Here is a 14,004-nt window from a genome sequence, read left to right on the forward strand (position 1 = left end):
TTGGGGCCCAGGTCATCGGCCCAGCACCCCCAAAGGTTTTGCCGGGTCCACAGACCTCGCCGAGGTTATCTCTCATCGAGCCCCAGGTCTTGGAGCCGGTGTCGGAGGTGCCTCCTCCTCCCCCCTTTTGGGGCCCTTTCCCCTTTGACCCGCTTCTTCCAGGCTTTTTCTGATAAAGGGGTCGAGTGGTACAGAAGCTCAGGGAGAATACCCCTCTGTCCAAACTAATTGCGGTTTCCCCCAGTTTCGAAACTGGAAGCCCTCCCTGTATCTCCAGCAGATTCTCCTTCGAGACCTTTCGAGTCTTCGGAGCCGGGAAAAGAGGAACCGATGATTGTTGAACCCTCTGTACCAAAGCTCACTTTTGTGCGATCGGCGCCACTGACCTCGACTTCCTCAGAGCCCATCGAGGAGTCGGGGGGCCCACTGTCTCCCTTTGGGTTTCCCGGGGGGGGAGTCAAAACCAACTTGGTTCAGACTCTTCCCTCGGAGCCTCGGCACAGATTAGTTCAACTCCGTCCTCTGGGTAGGAGCCTGTGGTCCCAGTCTCGGGGAAACTACCATGCTCTTCAGATCCGATGGAATCCTCGGCCCGAGGCTCCGGTGCCTTCGATGTCATGAGGAAGGTTATGTCTGAAAAGACATTCACTTCATCGGGAAACGCCTTTTTCCCAAAGGGGCCCGTTTCTGTACCAGCGATCCCCCCCAAGCGTGAGACCCAATGCCTCAACCAGCCCCAGAGGGTGCCTGTTCTGGGAAACTTCACCAGATGCCCCTCTGATGAAGTCCCGAGGAAGAAATTGTGCAAGAGGAGGCACATTGATTCTCCCAAGAATCTTGACAGAAAAATTTGATGAGTGAGGGCCCCGTCCCCCCCGAGGATGTCTCCCTTTTCTGACATCCTGGAGATCTTGAAACAGAGGGGGTTGGGACCCTTTCCCCACTGAGGAAAATCTGTTGCTGAAGGCATTTGGGGCTCAACCTTCTACCTCCTGGGGGACCCCCCTCGAACAAGGACCTAATAGCTCAAGGGGGATGGGAAACTCCCCCCAGTGGAACCAGTCCCTGGGGGCCCAAAAAATATTTACTGCCCCCCGACAAAAATTATCTTACAAAAGGGGTCCCATAAGGGGGGTAGGGGCAGCCACAAAAGGAAATGTCTAGTCACTTCCCTTTCACCTCCTAACAAGGATTCAGGCCATGGACAGGTATGGGAAGCGATTTTCAGTTACTTTTTCCATGCCCCCTGGAAACCCCCCCTTTTTTTCCCACTTCAGAGGTCCAAAGGAGTTGGGAGAATCTCCAGGGTCAAGATGTGCTGTTCAAAAAAGGGCACACATTCACCCTCCAATGTAAACCCCAGAGGCCAAACCAGCGGGCCAAAGGGCGAGAGGGCTTTCAGCCAGGGGCCCTTGGGGGGCAAACCTGGGGCCCTTTGTTTTGGGGGAAATTAAACTTCCCAACCAAAAAACCCCTTTGAGGTCCCCCCCTTTTTTGGCCCCCAAAAAGGGAAAGATTTTCCCAATTTTCAAGAAGGTAAGACCCTGTTAAAAAGGGGGGTTTTTTTTGGACCAACCATCCCCAAAAGGGCCCAAAAAGGTGGAAAAATTTTTTTTCCCAAAAAAACCGGGGGTCTTTTCCCAGCCAAAAACCCAATACCCCCCCCAAGGAAGGAAAAGGAGGCAGTAAGCGCCCCCCGGGAGAAAGGGGGTCCAAAAACCAGGGGACGGGGACCCCCTGGGAAAACCCCCACACTCCTTGGGGGAGGGCCCATTTCCTGGGTCTGGGGCCCCCTCGGGGTGTTACCTTTATCCCCGAGTGGCTAAAATTACATAGGATTCCGGGTGTTTCCCGAGGAAAAAACCCTTTTAAACCTGCCCCAAAAAAAGATTTCCCTTTTTACCCCAAACCAGGGGTCCCAACAGCCTTTTTTTTAAGGGAAACTTCAAAAATCTCCAACCCTCCCAACCAATAGGGGGGTTGAACTTTCCAAGGGGCTTTTAAATTCCCAAAAAAACAGGGGACCAGGCCATTTTACCCAGAAAAAAAAAATTTTTGAAAAGGGAAAAAAACGGATGGTCAGCCACCCTGATTCCTTCCTTTTTGGGGAGGGGGACATTGGGGTTGTGGGTCTTTGCCAGGGTCTTAAAACCCATCAAAATTTTTCCCAAAACGCCCCCCGGGGTCTTCGGGCCCAGCCAAAATCTTTCAATTTTGGGGGGCCCTTTGGGCTCCCCCCCTCAGCCCCCAGGGGTTCCCTGATGGGGTGGGGGCTTTCCCGGGGAAAAGGAAGGGATTCCAAAAAAGGTTTTTTTCCGTTCTGGAAGGGGGTGGGTTCCCCACCCCCAACCCCCAAATCCCACCTCCAGGAAACACAATTTAGCCTTTGTTTTGGGGGTTGGACTAACAATGGGAAAATCTTTCCTTATCGGGGCCCCAAAAATTTCAAATTCATAGGGCGGGTTTTGATACAACCCCATCCCCTCAATTTCCAACCCAAAAAAGGTTAGCCCCGAGCCATCCTTTCCCCAAAAATTTCCCCGCACAAGTGCGAAAGGTTTTTTAGGATGGGGCCCGCCCCTGGGTTTTTCATTCCCCCCTTTTGGGCAGGATTTTTTCCCCCTGGGATCCCCAGGGGCCTGGACAGTTTGGCCCCCAAAACTTTTCCCCCTTCCCCCTTTGATTTCCCCTTTTGAAAACCGGAAACTTGGAAAAAATCTAAACACCAAGGCCCCGACGATTTGGGGCCCCTTTTGAACCCCCCCCTAAGGAGGAACCAGGATTCCCCGGGGGGTGGGGACTTTTTCAGGGAGAACCCCGTCCCCAAAGGGGAAATTGGGTCCATTCCCCAAATTTTCCATCAAGTTTTTGGGTTAACAGTGTTCTAGCTTCCCCAACCCCCTTTCCCCAAAAAAAATTTCCCAAAAGGGAAATTGGGCCCGTTCAAAAGGGCCCCTTGGGGGCATGGCCCCCTACAAAAATTTGGAAACCAGTTTAATCCAAAAATGCAAAGGGCCCTAGAATTTTGGGAAGGGGCTGAGTCCACAGGGTGGGGTTTCTGAAGGGAAACCCTTTTCCCGGGGACCAACCCATTTTTTCCCGGTTGAAGCGGCCACCCTTTGCCCTTAGAAAGTTCCCTGCTCAATGGGGGTTTTCCCAAAGGGGACCCTTCCCCATTCTTTTACCCCTTTTAAGAAAAAAGAAACATTTTTTTTTTCCAGGCCCCCAGGAACCCCTGGTTTTTCCATTTCCCCGGTTCCTGTTTCTTTTCCCCTTTTTCCCATTCCCCAAAAAATTTTACAGAAAGGGAATTCTGGAAAGGAACGGGCAGAACAAAATTCGGTCGGGCAGTTTGGGTTTCCCCCCCTTGAAGGGGGGCCCCCCAAAAGGGGGAAACCAAAAGGTTTTTGGACCCTGCCAAAAATTTTGATTTTGCCAAAATTCCTTCCATTCCAAACCTAAACTACAGCCCCTTGGCCCCGCTCCCTTCCCAAATTTTGCCAGGGCAAAATTTTGTCCCCCAAAAAAGAACAGGTTTTTTCCCCCAAAACCCCCTTCCAGAAAACTTATACAAAAAGAAATGGAAAAGCTTTTGTGCTGGGGAAACAAAAATTTAATAAAAAAGGGTTTTTAAAAACCCCTTGGTGGCCCCGATTTTTTCAAAACCCTGGGAATTTTTCCCACCTGGGTTTACCAAAGGGCCCCCCTACCTTTTTTCGTAAGGTTTCAATTAGCTATATCCCTTCCTGTGGTTGGGGGGTTTTTTTAGTCTCAAGGTTTTTGGGTTTCATGGGTAAAATTTATTGACCCTCCGGTTTTTCCCAAAATTGAAATTTTAGGGGGGTTTAGGTTATGGGGAAACCCCGCCCAGCTTTTTTTGTCAACTTTAAGGGGTCTGGAAGGGCCCCCCCTTTTGTTTTAAAAAAAAAAAAAAAAAAAAAAAAAAAAAAAAAAAAAAAAACAAAAAAAAAACAAAAAACAAAAAAAAAGAAAAAAAAAAAAAAAAAAACAAAAGGCCCGAAAATGAAAACCCAAATTTTTTTACCCCCCCCCTTGGGAACGGGTTTATTTTGGGAAGGGAAACCATAACTTTCTTTTATTTTTTTTTCCTCCTTGGGATCTTAAAATTTTTTTTAAAAACTTTTTAACAAAAATTTGGCCTTTTCCAAAATTCAGTGCCACCATCTGTTCCTCTTTTATGCATTTCTCCCGAAGGTATGCTCTGTGCTTAACATTATTCCCACATTTTTCAAAAACCATTCAAATAAATTGGAATACATGCACAAGTTGGATGTACATAGGCAACTGAGATTTTATCTGGACAGAACAGAGGATTACAGAAAATCGGATCAGTTTGTTTCATTCACAGATAATAAGAAGGGCATGGCAGTAACAAAACGGACATTATCCAAATGGCTTTCGGACTGCATAAATTTTGAGTATTCAGCTTCAAAGCTATCACTTCCATTCAAGCCTAAGGCTCATTCTACTTCGGCCGTTTCTACTTTAGCCCATGCCGCTCTTCTTCCATTGGATACTATTTGTGCAGCGGCTACGTGGGCAAAACCTCATACGTTTGTCACTCACTACAAAGTAGACAGGTCCTCCAAGGAGAGAGCGTCCTTCGGTTCCACTGTACTCAGGAATGTTCTTCCATGAGTCACCCAGGGTAACAGAGCTAGGGACGCTACCCGTGTGTAAGAACAAATGGCGAGATCGAACAATTTCACATAAAGAAGTTAATGTTCTTACCATAACGTTCCATGTGAAGTGTCCATCTCGACTTTGTTCTTACATCCCCTCCCTCCTTCCCCCACCACGTTCTGGAAGAACGGGTACGACTAGTGCCTGGTTGGTATTCTCTAGGTTGCCCACTCTACCTATTCTTCAGTAAGTTGCATATTAGCTATATCCCTATCTGTGGTTGGCTATATATTGTTCAGTCTCAAGTGTGTGATTGCATGAGCGTTAGACGCAGTGGTTAGTAGTACGTTCTGGTTCTTGCAAACTAGATCTGAGGGATGGTATTGGAGGATCATGGGATATAGACTGTGCCTCGAGCTTTCTCTTAGATGCAGAGCTTGTGAAGCGGCCGACTCTGAGCCGAGGATCGGCTCCGAACCCGTGTGTAAGAACAAAGGCGAGATGAACAATTCACATGGAACGTTATGGTAAGAACATAACTTCTTTTTATCCTCCTTGGGATCTTAAATTTTGAGCTAACACTTGCTCCAGTTGAATTAAACTTGTCAGGCTAACTTTAGATTCTTAACATGGGAAGACTATTTTTCTGATTGCTGTGACCTCCGCAGCTAGTCTCTTGAGTTGCAAACTGTTATGTTGACTCAACCCGGTTTAATTTTTTTTTTTTGCTTTTATTTATTTTTTTTTTCTTTTTCTCCCTTCTCTCTTTTTCTTTGTTCAGTTTTAAGAAATGTAAGCACTGCAATGAGAAAAAAAGGGGGGAGAGGAAAGGAAGGGTGTAGTTGAGAGTAAGACAAAAGAAAAATCGGTGTGCTTTTTCCCATGCTTGCATCGGGAAATGACTGGGTTAAGACCCTAGGCGTTATCCAGCAACAAGTTTATTACAAGCCATGTAAACAAAAAAAGAATGTTTAATATTATAAGGCTTTTTTCTGGTAAACAAGGTACCCTTAGTTTTGTCTGGTTTACATGTCACTAGAAGACAATTTGATAGAGAAGTGGCTTAGAGAAAGTGTTTTCTGAAAAAAATTAGTGTGTCCTTTGCTGGGAGAGCAATAAAGATAAAATCAAATCAAAGGCACTTAATAACACAGGCTGTACCATGCATCTTGGCATGACAAACTTTTTTCTCTTTGGCTAACTCTAGCCTTCCTGTTTGGCTATCGACTTAGAACTTTTCTTCCTATTAGGAAGCAAAAAATTCAATATTTATAGATGTACACAGTTTTGAGAGTTAATTTTAAGTTAATAGGTTGCGTGTGTGTGTTGGGGGGGTGGTTCTGTTTGAGGGCTTTCAAAAAAAAAAAAAAAGGTTGTTGGATGTGGCCTAGGTGCAAATGCATGTGACAAACAACTGTAAAAAAAAACAACCTGCCGGACAGTATATGCATGTCACATAAAAGTTGGAACTAGACATTTAACAAAAAGCAGTTATACATAAAAGGTGGTAATAACTATATAAGAAAATTATGCTTTCTGTAATTTCTTCCTATCTGAATGGTCTTATAGGTAAATGTAGAATAAAGAGTAGTGAACTATATTAAAATACAGAGTAGAAGTAGCATAGCTGTGCTACAGGAAACGACCCTGGAAAGAACTGAACGTGAATTCATTTGTTTTTTTTTTTTTTGTTTTTTTTTTTGTTTTTTGTTTTATATCAAAAGGTTTTCAGGATCGTTAATCAGCACAATATCTGGGGCAAAAAAAAGGAGTACTTATATTAATTGCAAGAGGAGCTCTAATAGTGATAGAAGAGAGAAAGAAAGATAACAGATACATAGTACTAAGGGGCTATTAGCAACACTAGCATGTATTTACATCCCACCTAAAACTGCTATAATGGACATTAAGATTCCGGGAGAAATTATCCACTTTCATCAAGGAGCATTACCTGTAGGTGGAGACTGGAATTTGTTTTGCAACAGTAAAGATGTGTTTGGGGAGCCTAGAAGGGAAAATATAACAAAGGACAGTAGATTTTTGAAACATTTTATGAAAATGTTTGGCATGGAAGATGTGACTTTAGTACTAGGAGATCTGAAGTGAATTTTGCATATTATTCACGGATGCAAAAACTGTGCTAGCCTAGACAGATTTTATCTCACAGGAACATGTGCACTTAATTGAAGGTCTAGAAACACACCCAATAACTATTTGAGCTCATGCGCCAATAACTAAAAAAAAATTACACTGGCGCTTTCCCACCTATCATTTGAAGAGAGAGGAATTTCAGGAATGGGTTTTGGAATTCATTCAGGAGCTACTAGAGAAGATGGAATTTTCTTCTGAAAATATAGCTAGGGAGTGGGATAAAATTAAAGTTGAGTTTAAAACTAGGGTGGAAATAAAGAAAAGGGAGATGTGGCTAAGAAGCAACAAGAATTTAGAGGGAATGATAAAGTATTGCAAAATAGGGGGAATGTCTCAGAACAAAAAAGGAGCAACTACAAAATGCTAAACAGGAAATAAGGGAATACCTTGCACAAGTTTAGAAAGATTGATGTTAAGCAACTGTTTTTTAATAAGTCTGCAGCACAAAAATTTTTAGCACAATGACTCCGGCAACAGAAAGTGGAAAGGGCTGTCACCAAGCTTAGGGAGTCTGTAACAAAGGAGATAACAAGATATCCTGTAGAAGTATTGGAAGTATTTTGGAAATTTTATGAAAGTTTGTATAAAACAGAGAAATATGGAAATCAGGAAAAGGTACAAATGGCATATTTTAACTCTTCATAAACATTTCCAATGTTAGAGGTAGATGAGACGCGATTACTAACAGGATAAGAAACGAGATAAAAATGGCCATGTATAACCAATGTACAGGAAAGTCCCCAGGAGTTGATGGTATTCCTGTGGAAGTTAGGAGGGGAAAAAAAGATCTGGAAGCCTTTAACAGTATTTTAAGGGGGGGGGGGGTACCAGCATCCTGGAAAAAGGCAGTGGTAACAGTAATACCTAAAGAGGGTAAAGATCCATCGGACCCAGCTTCATACGGGCCCATTTCAATACTAAGCCATGATGTAAAGTTTATGTCTATAATGGCTAAAAGAATGGCAAATGTGATACCAAAATTAATAGATATGGATCAGTGTGGTTTTGTGTAGGGGAAGCAAACATTTGACAATATTAACAGAACATTGATCCAGAGTTAAGCAGAATGTGATAAAATACCACTTTTATTAGTGGGTCTTAATGCACAGAAAGCATTTGATGGAGTAGACTGGTATTTCATGAGTAGGGCAATGGAAGCATTTACTTCCCTGACACAATTATAAGGTTTATTTAGGAGTATATATGAGGGATCGGAGGCGAAAATTAAAGGGGGTGGGGTCCTGTCTGGTAACCTCTGCTTAAGTAGAGGACTCGGGCAGGGTTGTCTGATTTCCCGTTTGTCTGCATTATGTTGGGAACCATTGGCAAAGAAAATAAGGAACTCAAATTCAAGGATATAATTGGTATGGTAGTCAAGAAAAGCTTGCTCTGTTTGCAGCTATTATTTTATACCTGACAAAACCAGAAATGGACATCAGTGTTGTGGAACATTTTTAAGACTGTTTCATGTCTTCTTGGGATACACAATTAATGAAGCTAAAACAAAGGCAGTAGTGGTAAATTATGTACCCACACATGAATTGGTCCAGCAATACCCATATTTATGGGGACATGATAAAACAAAGTATTTAGGAGTATGGATTAGAAATGACTTTGTTGTGGCAGCTAAGGATATATGGGAAGAGACTAAATGGAGGATGATACAAAAATTGAGAAAATGGAAGCTTTGTTATATATATAGATACTAAGATACAAGCAATTAAAATGTTTAGTCCCTTTAGTCTTATACACAGGTTAGGTATATTTTTATCAACCAGAGGAGAAGCTGTGGATAGCAATAGAGTTGAAGGACTTTATCTGGGAAGGGAAGATAGCAAGGGTCAAGTGGGATAAGTTGATTCTTCCAGTAGAACAAGGCAGATTAGGATAACCAGTTATTTTAGAGCAACACAGTTGAGGCTCTTTTACATAGCAGAAGACTATAATTCCAGGTGGAAGGGAAGGATGATAAATGAAGGAAGCCGAAGAAGTAAGAGATTGGGATTTTGGATGCAGACTGTTAAGAAGAGCAGCAAAAATCCTAGAGTATTATATCCATAAAATATAAGAGTATTATAAAAATTAAACCAACACAAAAATGGAGAAAAAGATTCTGCCGATAGGGATTAACTGTGGTTAGGGATACAGATAATAAGCAGGAGGGGCTAGAGTTTATTGGAGAAAACTGGCAAAGGAACCAAGGTATTGGGAGCAAATGACTAGAAAGGGAAATGGGAAGAGGCCAAGAATTTATCTGGACTGCAGGTTAGAGATGGCCTTCCCTATTAAGGATTGCCATCAGCGTATAGGCAGAGAGAGAGAAATGGGGAGGTCCTAAATGGAAGACCAGCACTGGTTAGAGTTTTTAATAGAATCTAGAATAGAAGCTGCTATTAAAAAGTGAATAATTAGTAAAGCATATAAAATATTGCATGATAATTATAAGAATCAATCAAAGGAGCTTAGAAAGGATTGGGAAGCGAAATTGGATAAACAATTCAGACAATGGGGGGGGGGGGGTATATGTATATCTCCCAAATATGGGAAAAAAAAAACTCGAAGGATTTAGGATCTTTGCCTGGAAGTGTTTACATAGATATTTTTATACCCCAAGTAGACTCCAAATAATTTTTTCCTCCTGTGGACAGCAAGTGTTGGAGATGTGATGAGCAAGAAAGACATGGTGGAACATATATTTTTTGGGAGTGTAATGAGCTGGCAGACTTTAGGATTCCCTGCAGACCGCTCTGTCTGAGATGCTGGGTGAGTGGATTGGATTGACTGAGGATTTTGTTTTTTGAGCTATGGAATTGCCTAGACATAGTTAAGCTTTCCTGAGTCTAATTATGGTGGCTGCCAAAAAAAATCCGTTATGAGAAAATGGAAATCCAAGTCTAGACCAACTTTACTAGAAGTAGTAAATATAGTAACAGAGATGAAACAACTGAGAATTGGGATCTTTAGAAAAGGGAAGGAGCAAAGTACACAAGGAAAAATGGGAATTGTGGGAACAATATATGCAGAGAAGGAATAAGCCATGCAATCCTTGACTGACAGTGACTGGATAGATAAGTGGTGTATGTTTGCAACTACACTTGTTTCAGTGGTGTCTGTGATTAATGTTTTCAACTAAAGTGGTGTCATCTTGTTTATTTTTCATTTATATAAATGTAAGATTGCCTATGTCGTATTTGATAATTTTTTTTAACAAACCTCTTTATTAAATTCTCATTTTCCACAAGGCAAAGTTTCATTAAGAACTATCCTTTTATGCCTAGAGTGGCATCAGAGTTCACTTTAAGCCAAACCTATCTCCCTGCTTTTTTCCTGAATCCAAAAATCTAGGAGAGAGAGTACTGTATACGTTGGATGTCCACAGACAATTTGAGCACTATCTTGATGGACAAAAGTCTTTCAGAACTTCTGATCAGTTCATTTCTTATGAAGGTAAGAAGGGATAACCCATGTCAAAATGAACAGTTTACAAATGGTTGTCTCAGGCTAGTACCTTTTGTTCTCTGTACAAAAAGCTATTCTAGGCAGGGTCAAGTCTCTCTCTCGCTCTCTACAAGGGCTTTGACTTCGTCTGTGGGTTTTTAGGAAGGGGTTAGATTCTAGAAGTATCCTAGAAGCAGCAACTTGGTCCTCTATATGTACTTGTGCAAAGCACAAGCTTGATTCCTTCGCTAGGCCTAGATCGTGCTTTGCTAAGACTGTTCACTGGGGACTTGTGGACCCTTTGCCTTCCACCTCCCAAATATTGTAAGCTAGGATAATCTACCCATATTGCTTAAGCTACTGCAGCAGTGATCAATATGATGAGCATAATTTAGTTGAATAAGTAAAGTTACTGTAGCAGTGATCATTCAAACATCTATGGCATCTGCTCCCTCCCTTTATCCTCCTTAAAATTTATTTAGTTTAGTCAAGGTGCAGACATGCATATATTTACTCCTAGCTATGTCTTCTCAGAGCGCTGCCTCCCTCTCTGTTAGCATGAAAGCTGTGAAGGGTTTGGTGCCCAAACCTATCTTTAGACTGTTCAGCCTGTAGCTGAGGTTAGACAAGTTTTGGATTAAAGTCTGATCATTTTGCATACAGGCCTAATAAGATTTCAAGGAAGATGTGTAGTTGGGTAGTTTTATTAAACCACTAATAGATTTAATAATTGAAACTAGAACAGAAATGGCAGACTGGAAAATTTATATAAAAGATATTTGATTTGAAAAGACAATCCAGTACAAAGGTAAAAATAGTTGGAGTGAGCAGTTAAAGGCATCAGCAGATGGTTGTGTATGTCGTAATCCTAGATAACTAAATCAAGAAAATCTAGACTGCATGGAAATGTTGCACAAATCTATTTGTGCGCCCCTATGCAACTTGAAAAAAATGATCCTGCAAATGAGGCTTACAATATGTTTGATACGGTATGTTTAAGAAAAAGGTTATTGGGGGCATATATCCTGGGAATGTAAAGAGTTGTATCAGTACAAAAATTATTTGAATAATGTGCCAAGTATTGTCCTGGAAAGATTTTTCTTGGTATTGATATGAGATAGCGGAGTTGGTGTCAAATATACTTGTACAAAAGAAGTGACAGCATTGCTAGCTTAAGTGATAGTGGCTAAGAAAGGCATAGTTAGAAAATGGAAAAACAAACATAACCCTTCTGTAGGAGAAGTGAAACAATTATTCAGAGATGTAAAAGTATGGAAATTAACGGTTATTGATCAGAAACGGAACTTGGTAAGAAAATGTGTTGTGAGGGATGCTGTATTATAATTTGAGCATGAAGAGGATGCTGACCCAAAATAGTGTCTTAAGATCTATAGCTATTTAATGACATAGAATCTAGTACACTTAGAAATCACCGTTCCAGTTGTAAATAATTTGTGAATAAAATATGGTTATTAATTCCTGATTGTAAATGATTTGTGTAATTGTTTTTTTAATGTACAATACTAAAACAGGAGACTGACTAGACTGAATAGCTGATAGTGATATGTAAATACTTGATCACAAGTTACTGGAAAAACTGACATGAGGCTTCTTTATTAGTATCGTTTAGTATAAAATGGTTGTAATCAACAAGTCAGTGGCAAAATGGCAAGCACACCCTGCATGGGGACTGCACATTATGTCCCACAGAAAAATGTTAAAGTATTTACGTTGCTCAAAAAAATCTGTTGTGTCATGACAAGATTTGTGTAATTTATCTGTGGCAAGAGTAGCTTTCTACTTTTGAGTCAGAATAAAAATGTGGTGCATAGAGAGCAATGATTACCCTCTTATATGAGGAAGAAACTGGCTTGTTCAGCATCCCTAAGCACGGTTAAGATTGGGTCTCTCACTAAGGTGTGAGCAAAGGTCAGTCTTGGCTGGCAAAGAACAGGGCAAAAGGTATAAGATTCTTTAACAGCTGTAATAACTTCAGCCTGCCACATTTACAACCAAAACGTGTGCCAGAATGAAGTGTCTAGTAGTTGTACGTGTGGCAGACTGAAGTTCTAACTGCTTTTAAAGTTATTTCTTAAGGGGTGCACTTAGTTTTTGCCTGCTGTCTGACTTTTTTGTATGTAACCAGTTGTACATGGAGCAGATAAAAGCATCTTGGATTACAAAGAATTGTAATGTTGTGCCACCTTTCATAACTTTTTTGTTGCCAAGGACACCTTGAGATGAATTTCTTGGTATTCATGTCTCAAATGCATAAATTAGTTGTGATCAAAGACCTGTTCATGATCCTGTATGTTGTGTAAGGGACTTGCATAAGTCTGATGAAAAAGTGCATCCTGAACTATGAATGTGAGGCAGTTTAGGTGTGTAGAATCTGTGCGCTTGGTGAGATGTGGTTAAAAGATAGTTGGGTATCAGAATGGTCATCTTTATAAGACACTTAAAGCATACACATACATCAGCAAAGAAGCACTTCAGTAAAAACAGTGGTTGTGAACAATAGTGATGTCCAGTGACAGACTGACATGGCTGTGTTGCTCTGTCAAAGTACAGATTGTATCCTACCAAATATATATGGAAAGATGCATTGAAACTTGCATCTAGTGTGAACAAAGGCTTTCAGAAAGATTCTCATGGGGGGCAAGAAAATTGCAAATGGATCAAGGCCTGGAGTTTTCTAATGTAAATTTTAAGTCCTTAAAAAAATTTTTTTTTCTTTGCATGGGTGTGTTTATAATTTAAAGCGAGGGAAAAGTGAAAGTTAACCCTCTCATAAAGTTTAAAGAGGAGAAAAGGGTAACCCTCTGAGACTGACGTTGTCTTCCTTTTTTTTTCCAAAGGCATTTGCTGATAATGCAGCACGTAGAGAGGTGGAAAGTTTACCAGCTGTCTGCAGTAATGAAGGGTGCACATGGAAAGGCACGATTAAAGAATATGAGGTAAGAAATCCTTTTAGTCTTTTAATAGAAGTCTTAGAAGGCAGCTTGTGAGAAGGCAAAACACATTTTTGCTTTGTTTTTCCTGAAAATAAGTACTAGTATATTTTGAGTTTTTATTCTTTGAAAGAAAAGAACTTTATTGGTAGAAGCACAAAATAATGACCCCCCCCCCCCATAATCACAAAAATTGGTGGTTTAGGTAAAATAATTTTGTAATACATGTGCAAAACGCTGCAGCATTAATTTTGCTTCTGTGTCCACATTCTGATGTAGTTATACAGGTAGTAGTAATGTTAAGCATTTTGCAAGCCTAAAAGGGTATTGTTTCTGTAGTCTTTTCTCATTTAAAATGTAGCCTTGTTGATCTGTTTTGGTTCATGCTTTACATATTGTTTTAATCTGATAGTTTATGAACTTTGTAAAAAGAGAATAGAATATGGCATCATAAATGAAGATGATTTTCTTTTTGTTGTTTCCTCAACTGACTGGTTCAGATGCAAGACTGTGATGACTCAGCCGCTTCTGCCAGATCGTGGGATCCAAAACTCTCTAGCTCCTCCAATTACTCATAATGCCCAGCCAAACCTACATACCTCACATCTCGTTTGCCGCCATCCAACTTCAGACCCAGATCCTGTCATTCTCGAGTCTTGGGAGAGCATCTCAAAACTTTTGAGAGTTGCGTTTAGAAAAACTTTATTAATATACGTATTTTTACTTTTCCCTCAGATCTCTCCCAAGTTTTCTAATATTTTCTAGCTAACGTTTGCTCTTTCGCTAACAGGTTATCGGTACTTCTCCAAAGAGCCATCAT

At 41.0% G+C, this 14,004-nt stretch overlaps 1 protein-coding gene across 1 annotated transcript in view; it reads left to right on the forward strand.

The window, feature by feature from the left end:
• TRAF2 (TNF receptor associated factor 2) overlaps positions 1-14,004 on the forward strand; it is a 1,028,101-nt gene that overhangs the window by 328,791 nt on the left and 685,306 nt on the right. The window contains exon 4 of the mRNA XM_044058477.1: positions 13,092-13,190. Within this exon, the coding sequence (XP_043914412.1) occupies positions 13,092-13,190 (99 nt within the window). The remainder of the gene's footprint in view (positions 1-13,091; positions 13,191-14,004) is intronic.

This window comes from Protopterus annectens, chromosome 16.part0, assembly GCF_019279795.1.
Source record: "Protopterus annectens isolate FY-2018-M chromosome 16.part0, PAN1.0, whole genome shotgun sequence".
Taxonomy (NCBI): domain Eukaryota; kingdom Metazoa; phylum Chordata; order Ceratodontiformes; family Protopteridae; genus Protopterus; species Protopterus annectens.